Source organism: Brachypodium distachyon, chromosome 2 (assembly GCF_000005505.3).
Source record: "Brachypodium distachyon strain Bd21 chromosome 2, Brachypodium_distachyon_v3.0, whole genome shotgun sequence".
NCBI classification, from domain to species: Eukaryota; Viridiplantae; Streptophyta; class Magnoliopsida; order Poales; family Poaceae; genus Brachypodium; species Brachypodium distachyon.
The window spans coordinates 36,719,104-36,746,396 of NC_016132.3; the positions used below are offsets into that span (position 1 = coordinate 36,719,104).

The window sequence follows — 27,293 nt, forward strand, 5'->3', positions numbered from 1 at the left end:
GAGGCTCATTGTACCCATTTCCTACTGGACCTGTTGTACCGTGGGCAGGATGGGTCCATGTTTTAGTAATACAAAGACCTCCTTGTGTGTAAGTGTTATAGTTAATTCATCTCAGCGTCCTTTGCAACATAATCGTGTGGAAATTCAAAGCAACTGCTTGTCTTTAAAAAAAAAAGATACTAATAGTTAAAAAAACAGCTACTGAGCACTTTTTCGGGCAAGTCAACTCCTTTCGTTTGAATAGGACCCCTGTCTCAACATAGTTTTCAGTGAGTCACCGGTAGTTTCAGGCTTTCAGCATGTTCCTTCACCAACGTAAGCTAATGAACTAAGATCATACTAATCTTCAATGTGTCTCTCAGTTCAACGGTCTTATGACTTTGGTTACTTGAAGGTGGGCCATCCAGCTGTGGGCCTTACATGCCAGTGGCTCAAAGTCACAAGGCACCAAGTCAGAGGGTCTGCATCGTAAGATTCTAGGCCCTCGGACCGTACATTTGAGGATCCAGAACCGCGCAGCGACAGTTCACAGATAGAATCGAGCTGGAATGTTTCATGTAACAATGCCACTCTGAACATTTCCTGCAATCCTGTTATTAGTTGAAGGGGTCAACTAAAATTGAATCCACAGTATTGTCGTGGAATTCCAACAATTTCTTCAGCTAAAATTGAATCCACAGTATTGTCGTGGAATTCCAACAATTTCTTCAGCTAAAATTGAATCCACAGTATTGTCGTGGAATTCCAACAATTTCTTCAGCTACTTTCCCTGAATGTACAGACACATGCAACATACTTGCCTAAGATTGAGATGTGGATACACGATCTACTGTGGGATACTTGGACGAGAAAAATAGATCCACGTGCAGTGCACGAAACGTGTAAGCTGAAAATGTGTGCTAGCCAACAAGAGAAGAATCTTTGCACGTGAATACTGCAAAATGATTAGATAAACGAATCCTTTTCGCTGCTCAGATGCTAGTACTCTTTGCATGTGAATGGAAAGTCGGAAACTACCAAACAAAAAAAAATCCATAGATTAATCTTATCGCATCCTCAGAAAGGATATATATTAAAAAAAACAGAAAAATCTTCTTCAACAAGAAAGGATGAAGAAAAATGTAGAAAAGGACTATAGTTGTTACTTGTTAGATAAAGAAAAATGTAAAGAATCATCTCAAGCTAATAATATTCGCCGTTTGTCATTGCAAGAATAATCTTTGATAAATTTTGGTTCAAATGAACCGTAAAGGAAAGGAACCACCCATCTTCAGCTAAAAGAGAACCCCCATTAGACCATTACCACAGAAGAGATAAACTTGGCAAATAAGAACGAATATAGAACCAATAAAGCCTCCAGGCTTAGCATTCGACAATGCTCTGTTCCAAGGCTGAGCGCCCTCTCCTGTATTTCCTAAATTATACTCAATAAATAGGTTCCCGAGTAAACAAAAAATCACATCCAAATGACAAAATTAATATGAGAAACTCCAGTTATATTATTCTCAAGTATCTGCTCCAAAGCAGAGTACCTTCTGTTCTGCATTTCCCCAAATCACATCCAAATGTCTAGCTCTATGAACAAGTGAACAAGAACTACTAAAAACAGGTTGTAAATTCAACCATGTATCAGCATAGTCAAAACAAACTTGGAAATGAGGACGAAATGGAAACGAAAACCTCAATGTCCCCAAATCATTCTCCAAGTGCTCTCAATCAGAGTACCCTCTACTGCATTTCCCCAATTGTATCTGAATTTCTAGCTACTATGAACAGGTTGCAAATTGAAGAAAAACAAACCAGCAATGGCTACATCCATCCATGGCGAAAAGCACTAGCAGTATCAATTCTGAAGAACTTTGGCCAAACTAATGGAAGAGCAAGTCAGTTGGGACACTTTGGCAGCTTGATCTTGCGAATCTCGTCGTCTGAATCCTTCCGGTCGTCGAGGAACGAACAAGGTGTGCAGCAGCATCGAATTCGAAGAAACTCCAATAAGGTTAAAGAAAGGGCAGGGCGAGTTGATCGGGGTTACTCGAGCAACTTGTCCTTGCCATCGTCTTCTTCCTGGCGGCAGTCGTCGCCGTTGCAGCCGTCATCTTCCTCGGGCGGCGTATCGTCCCAGTTGTCGAAGAAGGTGGCGATAAAGGAGCCGCACTCCTCGGCCCAGCTGCGGCGGTTGGCGGCGGCGCGCCACTGCTGGTCGGTGATCATCTCCGGCGAGAGGCCCCATCGCTCGAGCTCCTCCTTGGTGTGGTGCATGAGGAGGCTGTACTCGCCGCCGGGGCCGAGCTGCATGACCCTGAACTCGCAGTTCTCGAAGTTGTTGAGGCGCTCGAACTGCTCCACCGTCCACTTGAACCACTTCATCATGAAGACCCGCGAGGTGAGCCCGTGCGAGACGATCACCAGGTTGATCTCGCACCCCGTGCTCTGGTCCAGCCTCCCGTTGTCGATGTCCCTCCACAGCGACTCCATGAAACCTGCATTCCCCACCCAATTCGCCGATTCATCAGTCAGAGACACCACCATGGATTGGATGCGCGGCGAAGAAGACGATCCAATCGAATCGAAATCGAAGGGGAATGTGGAGGGCGGATTAAATTAATTACTTACTGGCGACGCGGTCGAAGACGTCGGCGGCGGACTCGCCCTCGGGGAAGCGGAAGAAGAAGCGGCCGAAGCGCTCGCGGGTCTCCTTGACGGCTCGCATCCGCTCCTCGACCTGGAAGTTGCCGAAATCCTGCTCCCGGACGCGGCACTCCTCGCGGGCGCCGATGACGCGGTCCTTGGGGAAGGCGGCGCCGATCTCGCGCAGCGTGGCGCGGGTGCGCTCGTAGGGGGAGACGTAGAAGTAGACCTTCCAGTTGGGGTCCGGGCTCGCCTCGGCGGCGGAAGTCGAGACCACGTCGAGGATGCCCTTCCCGGCGGCGCGCGCCTGCTCGACGCCGCGCGGGGTGAGCGGGATGCGGTAGTCGGGCGTGGTGGAGTAGGCCGACATGTCGAGGTTCCCCTGGCTCTCGCCGTGCCGCACCAGGATGATCCGCTTCGGCAGCCGCCGCGCGCACCCCGCCGCGTGCTGCTTCGTCATCTCGCAGAACCCGCAGTAGCTCTCCTTCGCTTCGCCTCCGCCGCCGCCGGCGGCTCCTTGGCTCCCCTCCGCTCGTGGGGACGATGGTGATGACATCGCTGGCGCCAGGGCGTGTGTTGGGTTTTATAGAGAAACAGAGGGAGACAGGGGAAGTGGGGGCTAGTGGAAGGGAGAGAGACAGAGGTGGTTGGGTGGTGGAGACTGGACAGGAGCAACAAAACAAACTCTGTAAATTCTTGGCGCCGCGCGGCTTACGCTGCAAGGAATTGTTAACGAGACGATCCAAATCTGGATGCTTCCTTTGTCAATCTCACTACAACACTGCTCCTTGATCTCCTACAAGATTTAATATTGTACCATTTCAGTATGGTTAGCCGAATTTCCAAGTCGAAATCAACAATGTAGATATACTAGTACTCTGTTACTACTGCGAGTTTACAAGGTGAATTAATAATCAACGAAGGTTAAATACATATTTCTCCGCTTAGCACCGAAGCTGACGCTGACGCTGCTTTTCGTCTCCGTGAAGCATGTGCGCGCCACGAGAACCCACACATGGCATGGGGGAATCGAGAAGACATAAGAAGCAGCCAAGTAATTTGGAACCGGGGGGCGGTGCCTTAAAAATGTGGAGGAGGATCGATGCGTGTAGGGATGCCCCCGACACGGCATTGACACAAGAAATTAGTCTAACTCGGCTCAGACGACGCTGCAATCATGCAGATGCCCTGTGTTTTGTACTTTTATGTGTATGTCGACGAACCGTACTACGGACAACCGTGTCTACCTCAGGTGATCAGGCCCCATGTATGTACGTGTAGCTTTGTTGTGGAGTACGTCATATGGAAGCTGCTTGGATTGATCATGCTCATGCACGTGTAAACTGCACACACGGCGGACAACAATGATGCGCCTGATGAAAAAGACCCTTGTTTCCTTCTCTCTTTTCTCCATTTAGGACGCAAATAGATACCCAAGTACTCATATAATTTATTTATTTTGCGGTTAATACATGGTACAATTCTACTCAAATCCGTGCCAACCTTTATGGCACGGAGTGAGTAGCATTAACAATTAAAACTTTTTTTTATAGACTTATGTATGTTTTGGTTACTTCAAATCAACCCGATAAGCACGCATCCAAGGGCACAAAATCCACTCTCATTCTTTTATTTTGGCAGCAATCTAGCAGTCTTCTTATACAGGAGTATAATCTTGTGTTCCAATTGAGCGGGCAACTTTTCTTTTTCGGTTGGTGTGAGGCTATGAGCATTTGGTTGGAATGCATGAGCAATTGGTTGGTTGTAAGACTTTAACCATTTTGTGCTAATTAAACACAACACAGTAAAGTTTTCTTTGCAGAAAGATTGTACAGTAATACTCATGAAGTAAAGCAACATACGGGATGACGTATATAGGGTAAAGTACCACATAAATAGGATGCAAACAAAACGCTGACGGATATCGTGGCGAAGTCCAGCTCAAAACAGGTAGGAGTTGCTTTCAAGCTTTGTTCTCAGGAGACCGGCTTGGTATCAGTCAGTAAGCAACCTAAAGCGTGCCAAATGCGAGCCTTAAGCTCTTAATCCGAGCAAGCATGTACGGCACTACAAAGATCACGTAAAGCAAGCCTTGAAATCCCCGCCAGAATCACCACTAGCAGCAAAAACCTTAAACCGATTTAGACCAACACTAACATTATCCAAGTCCAAATGTACGGTGGGTTTACTTTCGTCCCATGAACCTGAACCGGCGTTCTTGATCTACCCATTTTTAATCAACCAAGAAAGGAAAACCCAACGATGCCTTCTAATCTCAGCGGCACATGCCACCGAAAAAAGGGGCTGACGCGTTAGCTTGTGGGAGCAAGTCCTCTCCCCTAAGGAATAACAACATCGCATCTCATCTCGTCTCATGTTCTCCTCCAATGCACGGAACCGGGTACGATATATCATGGATCCAGCTCGGATTTTCAGAGCGGTTCCACTTCACCTTTCCTTTGGTCACATGCTTCAGGCTCCACCGGATAAGAGGAGGCTGGGTTGTGTGTGCAGTTTCGACCGGCAACAAAAATGTATCAAGCTTTTCTCTTTCCGTGTGTGTGTAGCATAGTCTGAAGTCTGAACCGACTTTGACAGGAGAGGGGGAAGAAAGGATCTGAAGTCTGAACAGACTGGACCGGAGTACAGGGAGAAGGGACCGCGAATCTGGAACCGGCTTGCCCCTCTGCTGTGTCAGCACACCGAGAATGTGATACCGTTGGTTCAGATAACGAACTGATCTTGGAACGAGACTGTCAAAAAGGAGAAAAGAACAGACAAGAAGCAGCCCACGATGTGTATCCTGACAACGAACAGCTTACCTAACCATCCAGAGATTCACCGGTTTTTCTGAGGCACGGCTGACTGATGCACTGGATGAGTTCTGTATCCAGCAGAAGTACTGAAAATGTGTGGATAGCTTAAAAGATCGAAGAGGAATGTGTCGAACTGCCAAGTGCTCGCTCAGGAACATCAGTTTTTCCAGCTGCCGTGTTGGCGTGTTGCCTAACATTCCCTGGAACGATGATACTTTCCCGTTCAACAAACAGAGCATATGAATGAACTTAACAAGGAACTTTCATAGCTCATGCTTCAGGAACGCAGCATGTTGATCCTCTTTTGCCAGTGGGACAATCTTAAGGTTTGATGGTACAGGTTAAGCAGTACTGTATCCTTCTTTAGTCCAACTCTACTAGTAACGGATGATGTGGATAATGCAGTTCAGCATAACCGTTTTAATGGACTGCTAATAGATGACTGTGAGTGCATGGACAAGTGGATGTCACAGGTTGTCCCTTGGCCCCGTCCCATAAACAGATAGAATCATAAAACCCAAAATTTGAGATCAAGTGAGTGCTTTGTCTGACTGGTAAGCACTAAAAAAATGAACTGCCTGCGAACTGAGCCTAACTCAGGTGGTTGGTTCCTTGGGTGGAACCAGCCCACCCAGGTTCAAGTCTCCGACTTGACGTGGGTGCTCGCATTTCCTTAGATTTATTTCAGAAACTAACCGGCGTTGTGCTTTCAGTGGGACTGACGTAGCTGTCAACTACGAGACGCGTGTGGTGACTTAATCAATCTCAAGATGATGTGCCGGACCAGTCTCTCGGAGGTGCTCGTCTGCGTCTGTACTGTGTTTCCTCAAAAAAAGAATGAACTGCCTAACGGCAAGAAAGAAAAGGCATAGTGATTGGGAAAAGGATCAAAAGAAAAGGGCAACACTTCTTCCTCTTGGCGATGAGTAATATCAAGTCAACTACAGAAATGAAGGTACCACATGGCACAGTTCAGAATCAGAACCAAATGAGATCTCAGGGTGAGACATAAGCTCAAAGGGTTATCGCCGCCTAGGCTCGGTTGGCCTGATATTGCACTTTTCTCATATTGCAGTTGCACTATCAATATCTAACTCATTTGCATTTGGTGTCTCCTTTAACATAATGATCTAGTTGTTAACAAGTGTAACTACTAGGAATGTATCTATAAATTTAAAGATAGCTATACTCCACCATTAAGAAAACAAATGATAAATGCTCATTTAACAGCACAAGAAAATGCAGCTATTAGGCCAACCAAAACCAAAATCGACTTCAATTACCATGTCTCCAAGTGTTCCCTTCAATATTACTATTTAACAACAACAAAAATCTTAAGAGCAACTTTAAAATGCCACTCAATTCAGAACTACGCAGTACTCAATTTACATGTCCGACTATCTTTAAAATATCACTCGAGCTACAATTTCTCAAAGCCCAACCTACAAAAGATAAAGGAAAAATAGAAATAGGAACTATCCTTATTCTGGTGGCATGGATTTTCAGACATTCCCCACTTGGAGAAAATCGCATACGATGATGCTAAGAAGGTAAGCAACCATGCAAACATTCAAATGTACTGTTCATGTTTCAAAGGGCTACTTCATTCATATTGCCTGCAATGTTTTAAGTCTATTTTGGGACTGCAGATTGTTTGAAGTTGCCAAGTGGCAAACATCACAAATATGGGTCCTGACAACAGCCAGCACCTCTAGACAACAAAATGCACGAAACAACTGGAGAGGCAGTCGGTCATACTTGAACAAAAAGTGACAGTACAAAAACCAAGATTTAGCACTTACCAAGAGGTCGCCTTTCTTTATTTCCAACTCAATTAGTTATATCCGAATCTGAGAGACGGTTGAAACAAGAACAGGCTGCACACCTCTATAAATCCTTAGCCCAAATGATGAGAATATCTACATCAAGAAAAGAAGTAATGAATCCTCACAGTACCATGAGTAAATGCAAATAGTAGTACAAGTGTACAACACCAATCTTCTCATTTCCACCAGCATCATAACACTAAATGACGACTTATTTTCATTGTTTGAAACTGAAAATATAGAATTAGAATGGCAATAATTTATCCATAAATTTCTGTGGAGTATATACTACGGAGTATATGATACGGGAGGGCTGCTGAGAAATAAGGAAATGTGTTGTGCCTTTCTTGTAGAACTTTTCGAATTTGTTTTTGTTAGGTAAACTTTTCATATTTGTTATGTATACAACCTGTACAGTATGTTCCATTATGCGGACTCATATGAATACAACCAACAGAAGTATTAAAAAACCCGGAAAGTTAAAAAGATGACTTATAAGTACATCTCCCTCCGTTCCATAATTCTTGTCTCAAATTTGCCCAAAATGGATGTATCTATTCTTAAAAAGCGTCTAGATACATGTAATATTTCGACAAGAATTATGGGACGGAGGGAGTACTATTTTTTTCTTTTTTCTCGAACCCGCACCTAAGTGCGTGTCATTTTCATTAGAAGAAGCGCCGAGACGGCGAAAGTTTCAAAGGCCACTAAGTACTATCTAGAAGTTGTATTCGAGATATTTCTTTTTCTTTCTGCGATTAACAGGAGTCAATTAAACATGTTTACCATGAAAGTTTGTGGGGCGTATGTACTATCAGTGGGATTTAGCAAAGAAAAGTTTATTTCTAGAGGGACATATACATGGTGGGTATAACTACTGGGAGATGTCATCATTCATGGCGACAGAGACAAATTTTTCTGCGAGATAAAAATAAATATAAAATCTCAGTGTATTTTCTTTTGCGTGATAAGGACAATGTTTTTAACATGTCCTTTTCAAACATGCACATCATGTCGATCCCAACTACCCTAGCGACACAAAGAGAACTGTTAGGTGACACGGGGGAAACCAACCTGACATCAATAATTCCCCTTAAAAAGGCAATACAGCCTTTCATGCTCCCATCTCCACTGTACCTTCCCCAATTCAGCAACAAGTAATATCATATTGCAATCTCACTAACCTTTTGCTTTTGAAAACAAATAAACGTAGTTACACGGATGGTGCCCCCGTCAATCAATTAATGTCAATGCATTACCACACTTCAATTAAGTGATCAACACCTCCAACAATCTGACTACCTGACCCTGAAGCGCAACTTAGCCAATCAGCAACGAACATCATGTAACAAGCAACGCAGCGCAGGCATTCCAAATCCCAATTCGGCACCCTCGACCAATTACACCGCCAGATCCACTCAGGGAGCACACCAACCATCGGCGGCTTCGCAATTCGGCATAATCCGATCCCCACAACGAGCCCCATTTCCCACCTCCCGTCCCGGCCAAATCAAATTCCGCCCCAGCACCCCCAGCTCGCGGCGAATAACAACTAAGAAAACCGAATTCCGCCGCAAATCGGCCATCGCGACCTCGAACGAACCAATTGGAGCCCACGGATCAAGCAAGAGCAAGCAAATTGAAGAACATGTATAGGAACGGACAGTTCCAGCTCGGAATTGCGAAGTCGCGCACGTAAATCGAAACAGGTAACTCCGTAACTAGAAACTCGATGTGGGTTTGGGATCGTACCTCGTCGGCGTGGAGCGGTTCTTCCGTGGCGAGGAGGACGAGGAAGGAGGAGGAAAGGCGCCTCTGCTCTGCTTGGGCTCGTGAGGAGGTCCACAAAGGCAGGAAGAGAGAGAGATAGAGATTTGAACTGAATTGGTTTCTCTCTCTCTTTCTCTCTCTGTGCGTTTCCGATTTATCTGGCTGTCGCGTGGGGTCGCGGATCTGACAGGTGTCCGCTGGCCGCGCGGGTAGGAGAAGACTTTTTCTACGGTGATGTGAGAAACGGGGCGCCGCGATACGAAGTCACGCTCTCGCTGTCGTGTGGGCCCAGCCCCATGTCGACAACGGACGGTGGCGTCCTCACGGTCTGGATCGCACTGGCGGGACGGCGTGGGCCGTGGGCCGTGGGGGCTTTCAAGGATATAAGCATGGGTGAGCTGGGCTGGCAGATATTGCCAAGAATGCTGATTATCTAGCCCAAGTAAGAGCCCTAAAAAAATGTAGCCCAAGTAAGCGTCATGGCCTCCAATACGAAGCGGCTCATTCTCTCTCTCAAAAAAAACGAAGCGGCTAATTGATAGAGATTCCCCTAAAAAAGGGCTAATTTATAGAGAACCATAGACAATTAAAAATCACTTAGAAATAACTTAAGCACTTGACTCCAAGTTTAGCATCAATGTTAGCTTTTGGGTTGGAGGAAATAAATCTTGTACAACCCGAACGACTGGGATTTTCACCCTAGCGTCTAATTTTTATTCGTCTCACTTGAAATGCAATGCTATTCCAAAGGAATGGAGAGAGTACTGCGTATTCCTTAAAGGACTGTAAAGATATGGATAGTATTAGTTGGACTCATTCATTCAATAATATATCTTCAAAGATATTTCTCCTTAAAGGATTGTAAATATATGGATGGTATTGATTGCATTCGTTCATTTTATTCTTTATATATGCATGCCAAAAATGACCTTAGAGATGGTGACCCGTATTGTACACCGAAGGGGCTACAATGGCAGTTCAACCCATGTCAGCTAACGTGACTGACCGATCCGTGAATACTAAAATTGACAGGGTTATTTTGGGTAATGATATATTGGTTAATGACGCATCATGTTAACTTGGCATTGCAAATCAAACCTGGTCGGGTGGTGTGATGCGGTGGCTAGTGTGTACCCATAGAGTTAAATTATAGCGATCTTTGTAGTACAAAATAGGTACATGACATGTTCCATCCATGAGCAATATGAAACACGACATGGTTTTTTTTTTGTTCACGACATGTTCCATCATGAGCAATATGAAACATGACATGCCTTTTCTTTTTGTTCAGTTAGTGCCTAAAAGAAACCATCCTTTTATATCTAGTAAAACGTGAGTTCTATTTTCCTGCCAAGCCATGCATCGGTTGCTCATAAACACCTGAAGAACTTACCTATATGGGACGTCGTCTAGTGTTGCCACTACTCATAGCACCTGAGAAACCTACCTACTGTAGATCAACAAATCCCACCCCTTGTTGAACCATGCAATATTAATTGTTAACCCTAGACGCCTCAACAAATCCATAAAAGAAACCTTCCCATATCAAACTCCATTCTCTAGACAATCGAACCACCTATGAGTGGCACACTAGTTTGCGCTTCGACCATGGAACATCTTGAGGCCATCGAGTCTCACTCTCCCCGCAAACCATGCAACCACCATAGCTAACCCTAGACGGCATTGCCAACGACTCACCATGCTCACACCAACCAACCCTAACTTCCTCCCAAAGACTCGGACCGCCATCGACCGATTCGCCTCATCAGCCATCGCCATCGTTGATCCCCCCCAGTCGACCTAGGCGTTCGGGCCGAGCTTTTGAGCTCAAGCTCGGCTCGGTCGGGTTCGGGCTTGGCCCTCCATATTGCACAGCCTGGGCCGAGCTGCTTAAATGGGCTCGTTTTTTTTTTCCGAGTCGAGCCTAGCTCAGCTCGGATTGCCAAAGAAAGCTCGAAAAATTTACAGCCTGAGAAACCCCACAAAATTTCGGCCCAGTGTAATGACGGCCCGATTCGATTAGGTAAACCCTAAACGCGACACGATCCCCTCTCTATCTCTTATATATTCCTCCTCTCGCCTCGGTCCTCCTCTGCCCTAGCTGCCGCCGCCGCTTGTCAAGCTCCACGCACATCCAGATCCAGCGGACCAGCACCATCACGCGCCCACGCTCCCGTTCTCGTGATGGAGAACGACGAGGATTCGGGTGACGGCCGTGAGGCAGCAATGGAGAGGGAGAGGTCCTTGTCCTCGATTTTCAAGCAGAAGGGGAAGGCCACGAAGCCGCCGGCACGGTTGAAGGCGAACCCCTCCATTGTCCTTTTCGACACGCGACCTAGGGAGCTGCTGTCGGGGCAGCGCCGTCGCCGGTGCGTCTGCATCAATAGGGCTGCATCTCGAAGACACGGTGGTCCCAAATTTCCTCACATACGTAAGCAAACAGCTATAGTTGGAAGCTTGGCATCTAGTCTAGTAGTAAGAAAATTGAAGAGGAAAAATTCGTTCGACGTCTGGTTGGAAATCTGGCATGTAGCAAATGAAAAGTAGAAACGGAAAGAGGAAAAAATTGCTGGTACCCAGGAAGGAAGAAGGTGAAGAGGAGGCGTTCTACGGTTCTACCCGGGCCACAGGTTGAGCAGACGCCTTCCTCGCCCTGTTCTCTAATCTCCTTCTCCTTCCCCTCTTCTCTTCTCCCCTCTTCCTCTATATACACCATACATACGCCCGCCGTAGTCTCCCTTCTCCACTCCTCTGATCACCAGCCGCCCCCGCCGCTTCGATCCCGGTCGATCCAACCTGGTACGTGCCTCGATCCGTCCGCCCAGTCCCGCCTCCGCCCGCGCCCGATCAGATCAAGGAAGCTCGCCCCGCCCCATCTGATCCTGGAACTAGGCGCTTGTGTGGGAGTATTTTTTTCCGGTTCATGATTCGTTGCGAGCTTTCCTGATTCACTCAGTGTTTTTCTCCCATTAACCCAGGGTTCTTCCGTCGATTCGGCGCCCAGGAACAAGGTCAGTCCCACCCCGTTCCCTCTCTGGAGGATTTCTGTTTGTTTTTTTAGGCTGTTGAGATTTTCTGGTGTGGTTTCTGTTGGTGAATTAGTCGATTTTTGAACAGAAGGAGCGGCTTTCCTCATGTCTAGTGTCGCGACCCAGGAGGCGGCGTCAGGGTCAGCTTCGGCATCGCAGGAGAAGGCGGCCAGCCGGAACAAGCGCAAGTATCGAGCCGAGCCGCCGTCCGGTGAGTTGGGGCCCTTCGGACTGGAGTACCCACTGACGACGGACTGCGTGGGGTTCGAGTTCATGTCGCCTGAGAAGGCCGCCATGGCGGCTTACGCCACAGCCTCTGAGGGTGCCAATCTAGACTTCACCCCGAGCGCTTGTGACGGCTGCAAAGCCGTCCATGCTACGGCAGAGGAGCTGTTGGAGTGCCAGCGGCATGTGAATTGGAGTGACCCGAATGAGGCCCAGCTGGAGGAGATCCTTCTGAAGTGCCTGGACACCACCTTCGACAATGCCGTCAGTGTGATCATCTCAATGGGCTACTCAGAGGCTGGAGCTCGGGCTGCTGTTGTGCGTGCAGCCGCTCAGTACACCTGGAGGGAGAGCCTTGCGGGGTTCAGTGAGGCCGCGGTTGAGGTGCTCAAGAGCGAGGGGGATATGCTACCGATGGATGGGTCCTCCCTCGAGGACATGAGGAAGATTGAGAAGGCTGTGCTTGGTAGCTTGGTTGCTGTGGTCAATGAGGCCCAGCCGTTTTACACCACAGGCGACGCTATGTTCTGCCTGCTCATGTCAGATATGAATGTAGCCCATGCCTGTGCCATGGACTATAGCTCTGCTTCTCTGCCTCCGGTGGGTGCTCAAGTTGTTGCACAACCAGTTGTGGGGAACCATGAACCTGGCCCAAGTTCTGATGTATCGGTTAAAATTACCAACCCACAGACAGGTGTTACATTCCGTGGGAAACTTACACCAGTTCCACCGGCAAGCCTGAATATGCCAAGTGGCAAGCCATCTATCTCCGGCAAGATGCATCCTTTGTCACCAAATCTTAAGCATAAAGAACACCCGGTTGCTATGCCTGATCATTCAGAGGATCAACCATTTGTTGCTGCTGCGACACAATCTGTGAAGGATGATAAGCCATTCTCTAGCAAGAGGGGGAGCTCTAAGAGGGATTCCTTGCACCGGCAGAAATTGATGAGCTTTGATAAGAATTCCCGAGCATTGGGCTCTAAAGGGTCTCTTAGGTCCGGCAAGCATAGCTCTTCTGGGATTGCAGCACTAGAGAGGAAGTGCAGGCCATTTGCAGATGCTACTACTAGTAGCTTGAAGGGCCCAGTAAAAGTTGGCAAAGGGTTTGCTACTGGCATGACAGGGTCAGAATATTCGGGTGACCTTTCTTTTACTGCCACCGGTACCATTGCTCCCCTTCCATCATTTGATACCAAGACAACCAGTAGCACTGACTCAGCATCAACTGCTAGCACAGAATTGTCATTGTCGCTGCCGTTGCCTTTACCATCCTCAAGCGATGTTTCTGCTCCATCTTTGAATCAGGATTCTAAGACTGAAGCTGTAGACCCTAGCAGCAAAATTAACTTCACATATGATGAGAATCAGAAGGTCTGGATTCCACAAGAAAAGAAGGATGAAATGGTTTTGGTTCTTGTCCAGAGGCAGAAAGAGTTGCAAGCACATATGCGGGACTGGACAGAATGGGCTATGGAGAAGGTGATGCTGGTCACACGACGACTTGCCAAGGAGAAGGAGGAGCTCCAGTCACTTCGGAAAGAGAAGGAAGAGGCTGACCGCCTCCAAGAAGAAAGGCACTGTCTGGAAGAGAGCACTAGGAAGAAGCTTCTAGAGATGGAGTCTGCAATCTCTAGAGCAAACACACAGCTGGATAAAGCAGATGCTGCTGGTCGTAGGCGCATCACTGAGAATACACAACTTAGGATGCAGATGGAAGCTGCAAAGCGGCATGCGGCTGAGTCTGCAGCAAATTTTGTTGAGCTTTCAAAGAAGGATGAGAGCAGTCTTAAAAGGTCCCAGCATTGGGAATCTGAGAGAACCCTGTTGCAAGAGGAGCTTGCAGCTGGAAAGAGCAAACTATCTCGGGTTCAGCAACAACTTCAGTCTTCTAAAGAGAAGAAAGAGCAACTGAAGGTACTTACTGCTTTACCTCTTCATAATCTTCTAAATGAAAGTGAATAATATCTTATGAAACATATGCAAGCCACTGCATGTGACTTGAGACCAGTCTTTCATGTGGTTCCTGTTAGAAGTGGCATATAATCCACAATTTTCATTCAGAAATTTCTATCTATGCCTAGAGTTGTTGACTGCGAATAAATTGTTAGGTTGATTCTTAAAAAGGAAAAGTAATCTATAGTGTCATTGGGACTTTTGGATATTATTATAGGAGGGACGATTTACTATTTTCAGTGTAGTGTCTTTCCATTTTATATTCAACTCTCCATTGATTATTTTGGCAAGCTTGACAACTAAAGGTCATGGTTGTAGTAGTCAATTATGTTTTGCCTCATGGTCTTTTATTTACTTTATGTTCTCTTTTCGCGGACACCATTGGGGATGTTCAGATATTTGACATGATATATGGTAGCCAAATTGGTTGCCATACTATGAATGCTCTAAGCATATCTAGTATTTCATACTGTATATAGCATGCAAGTTCTTTTACATGCATGATTTTCAGGAAAGAAGCTACTTGAGCTTTACACGGTATCTCATCTGTATTTGTCACTTAAATTCTAGCCATCAATCACTCGTTAATTGACTTAAATGAAGTTCTGAAATTTTTATTGATTTTTTTGACTGATCATGTTATTAAAGTTTTCCTCCTATCATCCCATGTTTATTGTCTTCCATATGCTGGGAAGTAGAAATGGGATACCACTTGCGAATGAAAACAGGAAATGGCTTCTATTTTTCTAAAACAGAGTAGTCAGTTAAGCCCACGATGGGTACCATGGTTTTCAAAGCGTCGCCTAGTCGACGCTTAGGCGTCGAAGCGCCCGGCGACGTCAAGGCGTCGTTCTCGCCTTAGATTTCTGACTAAGGCGTCCTGAGGCGTCGCGTAGGCGTCCTGGGGCGTCGCCTAGGCGCTGAAATCGCCGCTTCGATCCATTCTGGATGCTCTCGAGCGGGAAACAGAGATCGGGCGGGAGAAACCAAAATTGGCAGGCATAGGCGGGAGAGGAAGTGAAATTGGAGTAGGGGGAGAGAGGGGAACACCAGGAGCTCCTGCCCATCCACCTCCGCCGCCAGAAAGCTGCCCGCAGCCCGCCAGATCCCCCGCCGGCCTCTCCGTCAGCGGGAAACAGAGCCAGAAGGCCCAGAACTCAGAAATCGGTGGGAGAAACTGAAATCGGTGGGAGAGGAAGAGAAATTGGAGGGAAAACGAGTTGGGAGAGAGAGAGAGGGGAACACACCAGTGGTATAATTCGTGGGAAAAGAGAGAGAAGAGCTCCCGCCGACCAGATCCCATCCTCCTCCGCCAGTCCGTCGCCAGGCTGCTGCCTGCCAGATCCCCTCCTCCCCCGCCAGTGGTATAAATCGTGGGAATTCAAGATATGAATCAGGTTTTTTGTCTACTCATGTCTGCCATATTAGTTCCCCTAGCGCTTTGCAAAAATTGACTAAGGCGTCGCCGCGCTTTGAGCGCCTAGGCGTTGAGGCCCCTCCCCCCAACGCCTTAAAGCGCCTGGACGCTTTGTAAACCATGATGGGTACTAGGAAAGGTGCCTTTGGTTAGAATGCAACTGAATCAGCTTGACTTGCACTCTCATTGTTTCTTTATAAGGTCCATTGACTTGTTGGCCAGTATGACTATATGGCCAGTTTATTCTGGATGATTAAAAAATGGAACATACATGCTGGCAACTAATTTCTGTTAGCTTCCCTTGGTTTTCATGATCATCAGATTTGTGTTAAGTTGATTGTGCATACCATGTTTTCCAGTGTAGTCGTTAAGTGATCATCAGGATATATGCTGTTTGTACTTCAAAGCTGTTGACGTATTTTAAGGTTGCTTTGTATCATCGATGCATCACATTCCTGTCTCTCTGTTTCATTTTTTTTGTTCGCTTGCCCCCACCTCACCCCTTACTGTTTTATTCTGCGCAGTCATTCATCCCTCTACTTTACCGCCTTATCTGAACCAATGTTTATCTTTAATCTGTCTCTGATTTGAATGCTTGCAGGTAAGGTGGAGGCAAGAAGAGGCTGCGAAGGCTGAGGCAATTGCCCGTGTGACCTCAGAGAGGAAAGAGAGGGATCAGATTGAAACATCACTGAGGTCGGAAGAGAATTTCCTGCACCTTAAAGCTGAGAACGACATGCAAAGATTCAAGAGTGAGATCCGTGCACTGGAGCATCAGATAACACAGCTGGAGCTATCTATGGACGCTTTAGACGAGGCTGGTGTTCCCAGCGACAAGATCCGCTCTTTGAGTCTCTCTGAGGGTAGAAAGATCGGCAACACCCAAATTTTGGCCAAGGTGGCAGCGGCGGCATCCCAAGACCTCGATCTCGACGACATACAGCGCGACCGGGAGTGCGTCATGTGCCTGAGCGAGGAGATGTCGGTTGTCTTCCTCCCCTGCGCCCACCAGGTGGTCTGCGCAAAGTGCAACGACCTCCATGAGAAGCAAGGGATGAAGGAGTGCCCGTCGTGCCGGACCCACATCCAGCGCAGGGTGTGCGCCCGACCTGCCGGCTGCTGAGGATACTTTTTTTGCCTGCACCTTATACCTTTTTTGATTGCCCAGCTTGAATTTTATGGAGATTGATAGAATAATTGAGTGAGCGGTTGAACAATAATACCTGGGTGAACATCATACCCCCCCAGGCCTCAGATGGTGGATGGATAATGGATGGTTAATTGGTTGTTTGGACATGTTTGCCTTGCCCTCTGCCGTGTTGGATGGGTACTCCTTAGCTCCCTTTTCTTTCTGCAGGTATACTGTTCTTGTGAGGCGAGAAAATAGCCTAGATCCTTTTAGGGATGTTTGTCTAGTAGTACTAGTAGATTGGACTGGGCAACATGACATTTTTTATTCCTGGCTGAGGTCGGTAGGGAATGGGAATCAGAGCTGTGGCCTTGTCAGCTGTCTGACAACAAGTGCTGCTGGCCCAGAACCTGAATCTTTAAAGCTTGTCTCTGAATATTTGCAGGCTACTCTATTCTTGGTTGGAGCAGCATCAGCGGGAGCAAGGAATGGTCGCAAAGTTTGTATGCTACACACGGAGACCATGGGTCCCGCGTGGCCTTATTCGACGAGGCCCTGGTGACCAGTGTGCGCCTGGCTGCGGCGGAGCAGAGCAGGCTGGAATGTGGGGGTAGTCTGAAGGGCGACGGGGATGGAGCGCGGCTCGGCCGGATGGATGGCAGATCAGCCCTGGCAGTCGGTGCCGGAGCAGAGAGCGGCGATCGCTATGGCGTTGAGTGGAGTGTGGGAGACTGGCTGGCTGGGAAGGCGTGGAGCGGGCCTGCACTGGTAGGCGTCGAGGTTGAGTTAGCAGCAGCTCCCGACTGCGAGGTCAGGTGGCGGTGGTGGCGAGTTTGGAGCGACACGGCGGCGAGGGTGCGATCAGATGCGTGCAACGGGAAAGAGGCACTTGAGCGTCAGGATGGCAACGGGTACAAAACCCGCCGGGTAGTGCCCGCCCAAACCCATCCCCGTGACCCTGATCGCAGCCCCGTTCCCAAACCCGTCCCCGCTAATGGGTTTCATTTTTTTCCGTTTCCGTCCCCATCAGGTTTTTCAGCCCCGTCGGGGAACCCAAACCCGTGAGAATACACAACAAATCCAGGAAAAACAGCAGCATAATGACACAAAACATCCCGTTTTAACAGTACAAAATAGTATAATGACAACGCGGCACAGAGAGTGTGGGCGTGGCGCACCATGGAGGAAGCGACTGAGCGAGAGCGAGTAAGCGCGGAGGGAGTGGGCGACTCGGAATGTTGGTAGAATGGTGGTTAGGGATTTGGAGAGCGAATTAGTGTTAGAAACATGTTATATACCTAAGGTTTTCTTTACGATAAGATGAATTGGGCCATGTATATGAGCTATATCATATTTTTCGTGAAACTCATCCGTTATCGGGTTCAGAGAGTGCGGGACCGGGTTTGAACCCATGAAACCTGCCGGGTTTCACTTTTGACCCATGAACAAACCCACGGGTATTAGATTTGTTCCAAACCCGTCCCCTAATGGGGTAAAAACCCATGGGAATATGGGTTTCGGGGCCCCGTTGCCATCTGACTTGAGCGTGGTTTGGTGACATGAAGGGGGCATACCTAACCTGACGCGGTCAATTCCGACTAGTGTGAACACAACGGGTTTCCTGTCGGTCGACACTTGTCTAACCGCCGCGCTACAACGCCCCAGCCGCCACCACCATCGGTTCGCCGCCCGGGCCAATAGTCTAAGCATGGGAACCGGTCATCTCCTTCGATGGCGGACGGCAGTTAACCCTCCAACCCTAAATTTGGGTGTTAGAATTTATCTTGCCTCCATCATCACCTCCTCACCTTCGTTGTTGTCGTCGTTGAGGCTCGATCTTCGCCTTGCCCTCTAACGTCATCCGTCGAGTCAACGTGGGTTGCTACTATGTCGAGAGAGAAAGAGACGGTAGAGCACGCACGAGACAGCGAGAGAGATCGGTGAAGAGATAAGGCAAGGAGGAGAGAAAGAGATATGGAAGGTGGGGACTACACGTGCGGCGATAGAGGGGATTTCGGAAATAAAGTGCACCAAGCTTAGTTTTGAAGTTGACGACTAGTTTAAAAACAAGAGACATATTTAGATTTTGCTGAATTCAATTTGGCCAAACTACATTGATGCCTATTCATATAGACCTATTAGATACTTTTGATCCAGGTATTCACTTCTGTTTTATGCCTTGCACAGTTAACTCGGTTGTTCATGAAATTGCTAGGTTTGTTGTTAATATGTTGAGTGGTGGTATCTTATTTGGCTCGCCTTCCTGCGTAACGAGCCAAGTCGACTCCGCTTGTGATCTGTATGCTCGTAATTTACACCCCCGTTCAGAAAAGAAAAATAGACCTCTTGGAAGCCAGTTTTGTCCAGAAAGAAAAAGAGAAAACAACGACATTCTCTACGGGAGCAGACTGCGATTTGGAGTGTAAGTTCTGTGAGCGCGGACCCACGGAACAGTGACTGTGTCATCTACGGTCGGTCCTACGGAAGCACTGGTATTACCATCGCTGAGTCGCTGACTCGTCCGAATCGTGGGGCCCTCATGTCGGCGAAACGTTGCCCGTCGCCTTTTGCGTCGCTCGCGACACCCTAGCTCCATTCCTCCCGTCTCCTCTCCTCTCTCTTTGTAGCGACAATTAGCACGAGGTGACGGCGGCCATGGCGGCGGCGACGGCGGCGGTGGAGAGCGTGGTGGTGGTGCACAACGTGGCGAAGCGGCACAACGTGGGCACGCTGGCGCGGAGCGCGACGGCGTTCGGCGTCGCGGAGGTGGTGGTGGTCGGCCGCCGCGACGTCAGCGCCTTCGGCAGCCACGGGTCCACATCCCACCTCCGCTTCCGCCACTTCGTGTCCCTCGCCACCGCCCGTGCATACCTCAAGGCACCGCCCCCTCTCTCTTTTCGCTCCGAATCCCCAACCCCCACCTTAAACCCTAAACCCTAGCGGCCCCCTCTTTCTCCGTCTCCCCCTCTCTCTTCCCTTCCCGTCGGTTGACATGTATGTGTCCTCTTGCTTGCAGGACGAGAGGGGGTGTGACATTTGCGGCGTCGAGATCACCGACGACGCGCTGCCAGTGACGGCCCGCCCCTTCCGCAGGAGCACCGCGTTCCTCTTTGGCAATGAGGTTGGTCACAAGTCACATTCTCACGAGTTAAGCAGCGGTTACCAAGTGCTGATGTGAAATTAACTTCGCTGGTAATGCAATTTTTAAGAGAGAGAGAGAGGTGGGGGGGGGGGGGGGGGGGGGGCAGCATGGGAGGGAGTTATTCAACTCATATAGGCAGCATATGCAATTCTGGATGTGGGAGGACTTACTTATTGTTATGGCTGTGCATTCGAACGCTTTGTGTTTTGTAAACTCTGCAAGCACCACGCCTGTTATCTGTTGATGACATCATGGTGCTGTAATAATTATTTTCACCCAAGTGCAATTTTGAAGAAAAACTCCCTTACAATAGGATAATTCATTGGACATTACTTCAATAAAATAGTACACTGGACAGCATGAAGATGTTAATCACTGATGCTATTTGAATTATTTATGTGCAACGCAACAGAAATGCTACTATGGGCTATTACATACTCCCTCAGTCCCATATTAAGTGTCTAAAATTTGCCCAAATAGGAATGTATCTATAACTACAAAACATCTAGATACATGTAATATTTCGACACTTAATATGGGACGGAGGGATTATTTATATGATGTCTTCATTAACCCCTCACCAAATTTTGGATTTTCATATCTGTTTGCTGTTGCGGCCTGAATGGATATTATACAGACCAAGTCTATGTCTGATGTAATCATAGTGTTCCCCAGTTATTTCTTTAACTGCGGAGCCACCTATGACATGAAGAAAGGATATTAAGCCCATGCCTCAGGACAGAAACTAATGGCATGATTTGCAAGGACCTTGGAGCTTAAGATCTTTGGATCTGATTAGTTGCCATGAGAATATTATGTCAAGACCTTATGTAATGTTAAACATACATGATCTCACTATGCTCCCATGGTTCTAAATTAGCATGTTTTACTGTCCAATTGGATTTCCCCCTGTTATTTGAAACTTTCTTGTTACATTTAATCTTTTCTAAGTTATTTTGGACATGCTAAAAAAAACTTAATTGCATGCTTTTGTTAAGAAACACAAAATCTGCTTGTCCATTATTCTAATTAAATCCTGCTAATGTATTTTTGTTGCATCTAGTAGGGTACAGGACTCTCACAAAAAGAGTGTGAGATCTGCGACTATTTTGTCTATATCGCTCAGTATGGTGGTGGAACTGCATCACTCAATGTTACGGTTGCAGCATCAATTGTTCTCCACCACTTTGGGGGTAAGTTCCTTTCCTTCTCTGCTTTCAAACAACATAAGATTTTAACAATGTAGGTCATGTTATTAGAACAAGAGCTAGGAGTACGCAAAGCTGAAAATAGTCACATTGAAATTCCTTTGCTGCATGTTTAACTTCATTGTTTTCTAAAGCTGCAAAGTACCAGACTTTCATATCTGTGCTACGCAAGCCAGTTTGTTGTTATTGGGCTCTCATGTGTAATGATGTGGAATGTAATTTAATTCCTTGCCAATTCCAGTAAAGATCTTGTTGTTGCATCTGACGAATATGCTTTCAAATAACTGCTGCATCCAAAAGTGGAAACAAAGAAATGATATTGAAAAGCCATAATGTTAAAGAGAGACTAAATAATAGTAGTATGTTCTCTTGGGCTAGATTACTCTAGGTATAAGTTGAGGCATGGAACAAAGAAGTTTAGTAACATCCTTAAAAAAGGCATGTTAACTGTTTAATTCAACTTATTTAGGAGTTTGTCGCGTTGACTTGATGCCAAAACTAAAATGATTTACATGTTTGCGACCTATTTGTGCCCATATTCCCTTGCTTTATTCACCAGAGCTTTCTATTGATACTTCAATCATGGGATTCACAGGAATAGTCGAATAATGTCACAAAAATGCAGAACTTGAACACTTTTAGGATATTTATTTGTATGTTGGTTCCTTGGACCAAAATATTCTGAGTAATACTTTAACTCTACATCAATAATCTGGACTGTTGTGTTATTACTCCAAATTATCCAATGTGTAGTTTTGCCTGTATCATGCGTGAATCTTGATGCAATTGTTTTGACTTTATAATAGATAATTCAAATCTAGAGGTGAGTTCTATGCATTTGGCAGGCTTGGCTGCTCAATATTTGTACAGCTTCATAATGATGATACTATAAAGGCTCTATTTGGAATTTTTTGTGCTAGTTTGTTTTGATTAATGTGCTGAATGTCAAGGAACCACTGAATTTTTACCTGGGTTTTTGTATTCAGATAGGCGTAGGGAGAGGGCAAGAGGGATACTTTTTCTAACGTTTTATCTTTTAAGATGATTCTATGATAGCTACTAAATGTGGTAATTTAAAATCGTAGTATATGTAGACCTTGTTAGTTTATACTGTCTGGATATTGTATAGGCGATCTTAGTATTTTAAATCATACTGGGACCATTTTTTGGGAGATGCTATTATTGATTTTCAGCTATTCATAGTAATTATTTGGCAGTTGAGGCTTTTGTCCTAATCACCTAGTTGGTCACTATTTGTGGAAAAGGTAGAAAACAGATGGGTTAGTGTTAAAGTTGGACACGGCACCAAGTTATGTGTTTGTACCTTCTTTTAGTTCTGAAGGTAAGACAATGGAATGGTTTGTTTTTATGAAAGATGAGAGATCAACTGTTTTAGAATAACTTAATCAACTGTAAACCCAAGCATGCAATCTAACTTGTTCAAATCAACAGAAACTCAGCTTTTGTATCTGTATATGAGACCTCACCAAAAACTTCGGTATCGATAATTGTTGGTAGGTTCCCAGCAGCATTTCCCTTTATTTGCTCTGTACAGAAGCCTTAATTGTTGTTAGAGATGCTTCTTACCTTTGAGCACAAACACATATTTGCATCCTAAGGAAGCTTCAGAATTGATCTTTAAAAGATATGTACAGCATTCTGAACATAAAATTGGCAATGCTATGTGATTTATATTTGAGAAGCAATATGGTATTATAGTTTGATGGCTCAGTTTGTGGTTGCTGGGCTGAACTGCATTGAACTGTGGAATTTAGTTAATTAGGGTAAGTTTTCTAGGTTCCAGTAAGGGTTCTTAATACGAAGTTACGGTAATGATTCCTAAGAAAGGTGCATCCAGCTAACTGCCATGTCTGTAAATATAAAAGAATAAATGATTTTAAAAAGCCACTTTCTGAATTCTGCGAGCGAAAGCGAAGAGGAAGAATGAGACTGATCGGTATTTGGTGCTTGGGACCCATCGGGATGTGCTGCGGCTAGGGCAGGAAGCCCTTTGGTGCAAGAGAGAAGTGGTGGTGGAAGAGAAGTACAAGTTTTAAACCACAAACTGGATACTACTGATTCCAAAATCAATTGGAGCACTACCGAAGCTAGCAATCTTACCATACTAGTAATTCCACCATAAATAAGAGCACTACTCAAACCAAGACTCAGAATCTGGAGAACTCTTTTAGAATGTTGCAACCAGCTTCTGGACTTGGCTGCGGTGGTGGCAGCGACGGCCCCATATAACATAGAGGCCATACACCTTTTATCATGGCTTTGTGTAGTGTTTGGTCCTATTTGCCTCTTGGAAGCCACCAAACCCCTCAAAGCGTAAAACAAGTTAAAGTGTAGTGCTCAGATTATGACAACAACAGATGACATTATTGACTCTTTCTTCTACTTGAGAATTTTACCGCTTCAAACTTTGACTGAACACTTTATTAGTGTTTTGTGTGCTGAAGTTCTTGTGTCCAGTTGTTCTGCACTAATGTTGTAATCACCTGACTATATTTCTGCATGGCTTTCTGCAGTCTGGGCTGGCTTTCCTGAACGAGGCCGAGAAGGCAACAAATTTGTTGTAGCTGAGAAACCGCAGGGGCAGTCGAGGGGGCTCTACTGCTCGGACTCAATTGAAGACGTGATTGAAGAGCGCAAGGCACGGAAAGAAAATGCCTGCGATATATTCGAAGAAAATGGAAGCAGCCATCCCCAGGAATCCAATGGCCTAGACACGATGTTTACAGACTAGAGTATTACTACATCTCATCTGTGTCTAGACAAGCCCCTGGATGACAAGGGGTTGATAAGATAAATTCGCAACACCACAAGACATGATCTGGCGCTGGTTTTCTCCTTCACCAGGGAAAAGTGCTTCGTATCCCTTCGAATTGGCTCTTCTGAATGTTGGGGATGGTGGTTAAAGGAATGAGTGCCTTCAAACTAGGCTTAAAGGCTATAGCTCCATGTCTTGCTATATGAATTTTTGTATGATATGGCAATCCGTTTTTTGGTTGAGGACAACCTGTGTAATGTGTTACTCCCTCCGTCCTAAATTAATTGACGTGGATTTGCATGGACTTATACAATGTCACGTCGGTTAATTCGGTACTTGCTATCTGAAATTCCTTATTCCTTGTACCCGTAACTTCATTGGATGCCGATTCTCCCAGCATCGGACTCTCTGTAATCAGATAGGAGGTTCTTTTGACTTTTGAGAGCATGTCCTGCAATATCTCGACCCAACCAAGATGACATGCACATCGTCCAATTACTGCGTACCTCATGAACGATCATTGTCAAACCGAGCATTCTAAGGACCGTTTTTTTTGACTTCTGCTTCAGTTTTTGATGTTTTTAGCAATTTCAAAAGCATTTCTCCCGTTTAAACATGAAGCTGAGAAACATCTCCGGACGTGCTTTTGATGTTCTCGCTTCATGTGTAAACGGAAGAAGTGTTTTTCAGATTGTTAGAAGCACCAAAAACTGACGCAGAAGTCCAAAAAAAAAGACCTAAGACGTCCTGGACCCTGTCAGCTACACTACAAATTGCAAATATGTCCAGATGTTGAAGTTTCCTCTGATCAGCAACGCTACAAGCACGGAATGTGTATCAGACACGGTCAATATTGGAGTACGTGCTAATCCTGTGCTTCCGATGTAAATCTGACAAACGCAGCATAATTCACGAGCCAGGAATTTCCCAGCCAAGCATCTTTTCATCTCGTACGCAACTGACATTTCCGGCTCGTCCCAAACGCCAAATGTTTACATATGTCGCGGATTCTTTCGAGGCTGAACCGGCGGTACCTTTCACGTGGAGTAGACTACGTATAAATAAACCCCCGTAGCCGTAGTACTTCTACTTCTGCCACGCCAGTAGTAGACGATCGACGCCACTCCAGTTAAACTTCTAGCTATGGGGTCGTTGGATGTGGCCAAGGAGAGCTTGCACAGTACGGCACCGAAGCAGCAGCTAACCTTCGCGGTGCGCCGGCGCGTGGCGGAGCTGGTGTGCCCGGCGGTGGCGACGCCCCGGGAGACGAAGCGGCTGTCGGACATCGACGACCAGGACACGCTCCGCGGCCACGTGCGCTTCGCCCTCTTCTACCGCGGCGGCAGCCAGAAGCAGGATGATGACCCGGTGGGTGTGATCCGGCGTGCTCTGGCGGAGGCGCTGGTGCCCTACTACCCGCTGGCCGGGCGGCTCCGGGAGGTGGTGGCCCGGAAGTTGGTGGTCGACTGCGCCGGCCAGGGGGTCCTGTTCGTCGAGGCCGACGCCGACGTCCGGCTCGCCGAGATCCAGGCCGCCGGGCCGCTCACGCCGCCGTTCCCCTGCATGGACCAGCTGCTCTTCGACGCCCAAGGGTCCGACGGCATCCTCAACGCCCCCTTGCTCCTCATCCAGGTGACGCGGCTGCTTTGCGGCGGGTTCGTCTTCGCGCTGCGGCTCAACCACACCGTCTGCGACGCCATCGGCATCGTCCAGTTCATGGGCGCCGTGGCGGAGCTCGCCCGGGGCCTCCCGTCCCCGACCGTGAACCCCGCGTGGTCACGCGAGCTCCTCGAGGCGCGCTCCCCGCCGTCGCCGTCGTTCCCGCACCGCGAGTACGACCTCCTCCCTCCGCCGCCGCCGCCTCCTCCATCCGACATGGTCCTTCGCACCTTCTCCTTCAGCTCCGGCAACATCGCCACAATCAAGAAGCGACTCGGCGACGACAAATCCACGACCTTCGAGGCGCTCGCGGCGGCGCTGTGGCTTGCCCGGACAGCGGCGCTGGAGATCCCGGCGGGAGAACTCGCGCGGCTGGTGGTGATCGCCAACTTCCGGCCCATCGCGGCTGGGCCAGATCCGGGCCTGGGCCTCCCCGCGGGGTACTACGGCAACGCGTGCGTGCCCCCCACGGCGCTTGCCGACGCCGGGGAACTGACGACGAGCTCCTCCGCGATGTCGCTGCGCGAGGCGGCGGCGCTGGTGCGGGGCGCGAAGGCGGCCGTGACGGCGGACTACGTGCGGTCGACGGCGGACGTGCTGGCGGAGCGCGGGCGGCCGTGCCTAGCGCTCGACAACCTGCTCGTCGTCTCCGACCTCCGCCACGCCGGGTTCCGCGGAGTGGACTTCGGGTGGGCCGGGCCGGTCTATGGCGGGCCGGCGGACACCGTGTTCGGGGTCTGCTTCTTCGTGGCGGTGAAGGGGGAGGACGGGGAAGAGGCCGTGGCCGTGCCCGTCGTGCTGCCCAGGATCGCCATGGACCGGCTTGCCAAGGAGGTGGAGAGGCTGTGCCAAGCTTGATTCGCGTACGTACTGTGCTTTTCCCGTACGTACGTATAGGGTACCGATACTGTAGCCGTATACTACATGCAGCGTGGCGTGCGATCTTTTGGCCCGAAATTGTGCAAGTTTCTTTTTTTTGAGCGAACCGAAATTGTGCAAGTTTTTTTTTTGAGAGCCGAAATTGTGCAAGTAGCATCTCATGTTTGTTATGGGCCGTGGAGCTGTTATACAACAGAAATGCAAATTGGGCAATTGTTTGGGAGGTCTGCCGGCCGAAGGATTTACAATGGGCTTACACTGTTGTGGCCCAATTAGCACATACTCCATGAGTAGGCCCATCAGCGCACGCAATAGCAAGGAGAGTTTGTGAGTGAGCCCGATCTATAAGCAAGCGGCGGCGAACGCGGAGCACACCGGAAGGGGTGGGGGGGGGGGGGGGGCGCAGATCGGGCGACGGCGGCTGCTGGCCAGCAGAGGTTCAAGTGCGGCGGCGGCCGTCAGCGCTCAGGGAGGCCACGGAGGGGTGGCAAAAGTGGTCGGGGTGTGGTGGGCGGTGGCGGGTTGAGTCGGCCGGCGGCTAGAGGGAAGGCGGCGGCATCGTCAGGTCGTCGGATTTTGTGTCAGCGGTGGCACATCGGAGAAGAAAAGGTGGGGTGAAACTTCAGGTCTGTGGCAGTTGGGGCTCCCGCCGGCGTTTGGGTCTTTCTACCCATATTTTAGATCTCAACCAGCAGAATGTCCGTGCGCTGCCACGGCCCAGGCAACCCACTTTTAGGTTTTTTTTTCTCTTCTTTTCTTTTTTTTCCTCTTGAGCCACACCCGTTCTCTCTCTTGGGTCAGCTTTCCCAAGAGCGATCAGCCCATGCCCG

At 47.8% G+C, this 27,293-nt stretch overlaps 4 protein-coding genes across 4 annotated transcripts; 3 read left to right on the plus strand and 1 right to left on the minus strand.

The window, feature by feature from the left end:
- Positions 1–1,475: 1,475 nt before the first annotated feature.
- Positions 1,476–9,181, minus strand: LOC100821392 (phosphoglycerate mutase-like protein AT74H). The gene is made up of 4 exons (XM_010233433.2): positions 9,026–9,181; positions 7,250–7,366; positions 2,617–3,427; positions 1,476–2,483 (listed from the first exon to the last, which is right to left on the minus strand). The coding sequence occupies exons 3-4, from the start codon at positions 3,185–3,187 to the stop codon at positions 2,032–2,034; spliced, it is 1,023 nt and encodes a 340-aa protein (XP_010231735.1). The 5' UTR covers positions 3,188–3,427; positions 7,250–7,366; positions 9,026–9,181; the 3' UTR covers positions 1,476–2,031.
- Positions 9,182–11,649: 2,468 nt separating this feature from the next.
- Positions 11,650–16,966, plus strand: LOC100835844 (putative E3 ubiquitin-protein ligase RF4). The gene is made up of 4 exons (XM_003568918.4): positions 11,650–11,842; positions 12,022–12,054; positions 12,161–14,214; positions 16,272–16,966. Exons 3-4 carry the CDS (start codon positions 12,178–12,180, stop codon positions 16,791–16,793), a joined length of 2,559 nt encoding a protein of 852 aa, XP_003568966.1. The 5' UTR covers positions 11,650–11,842; positions 12,022–12,054; positions 12,161–12,177; the 3' UTR covers positions 16,794–16,966.
- Positions 16,967–19,336: 2,370 nt separating this feature from the next.
- Positions 19,337–24,321, plus strand: LOC104582758 (putative TrmH family tRNA/rRNA methyltransferase). Its single transcript, XM_010233436.3, has 4 exons — positions 19,337–19,676; positions 19,816–19,920; positions 21,008–21,134; positions 23,684–24,321. Exons 1-4 carry the CDS (start codon positions 19,455–19,457, stop codon positions 23,899–23,901), a joined length of 672 nt encoding a protein of 223 aa, XP_010231738.1. The 5' UTR covers positions 19,337–19,454; the 3' UTR covers positions 23,902–24,321.
- Positions 24,322–24,965: 644 nt separating this feature from the next.
- On the plus strand, positions 24,966–26,686 carry LOC100836148 (benzyl alcohol O-benzoyltransferase). The gene has a single exon (XM_010233435.3). It carries the CDS (start codon positions 25,069–25,071, stop codon positions 26,440–26,442), a length of 1,374 nt encoding a protein of 457 aa, XP_010231737.1. The 5' UTR covers positions 24,966–25,068; the 3' UTR covers positions 26,443–26,686.
- Positions 26,687–27,293: the final 607 nt, after the last annotated feature.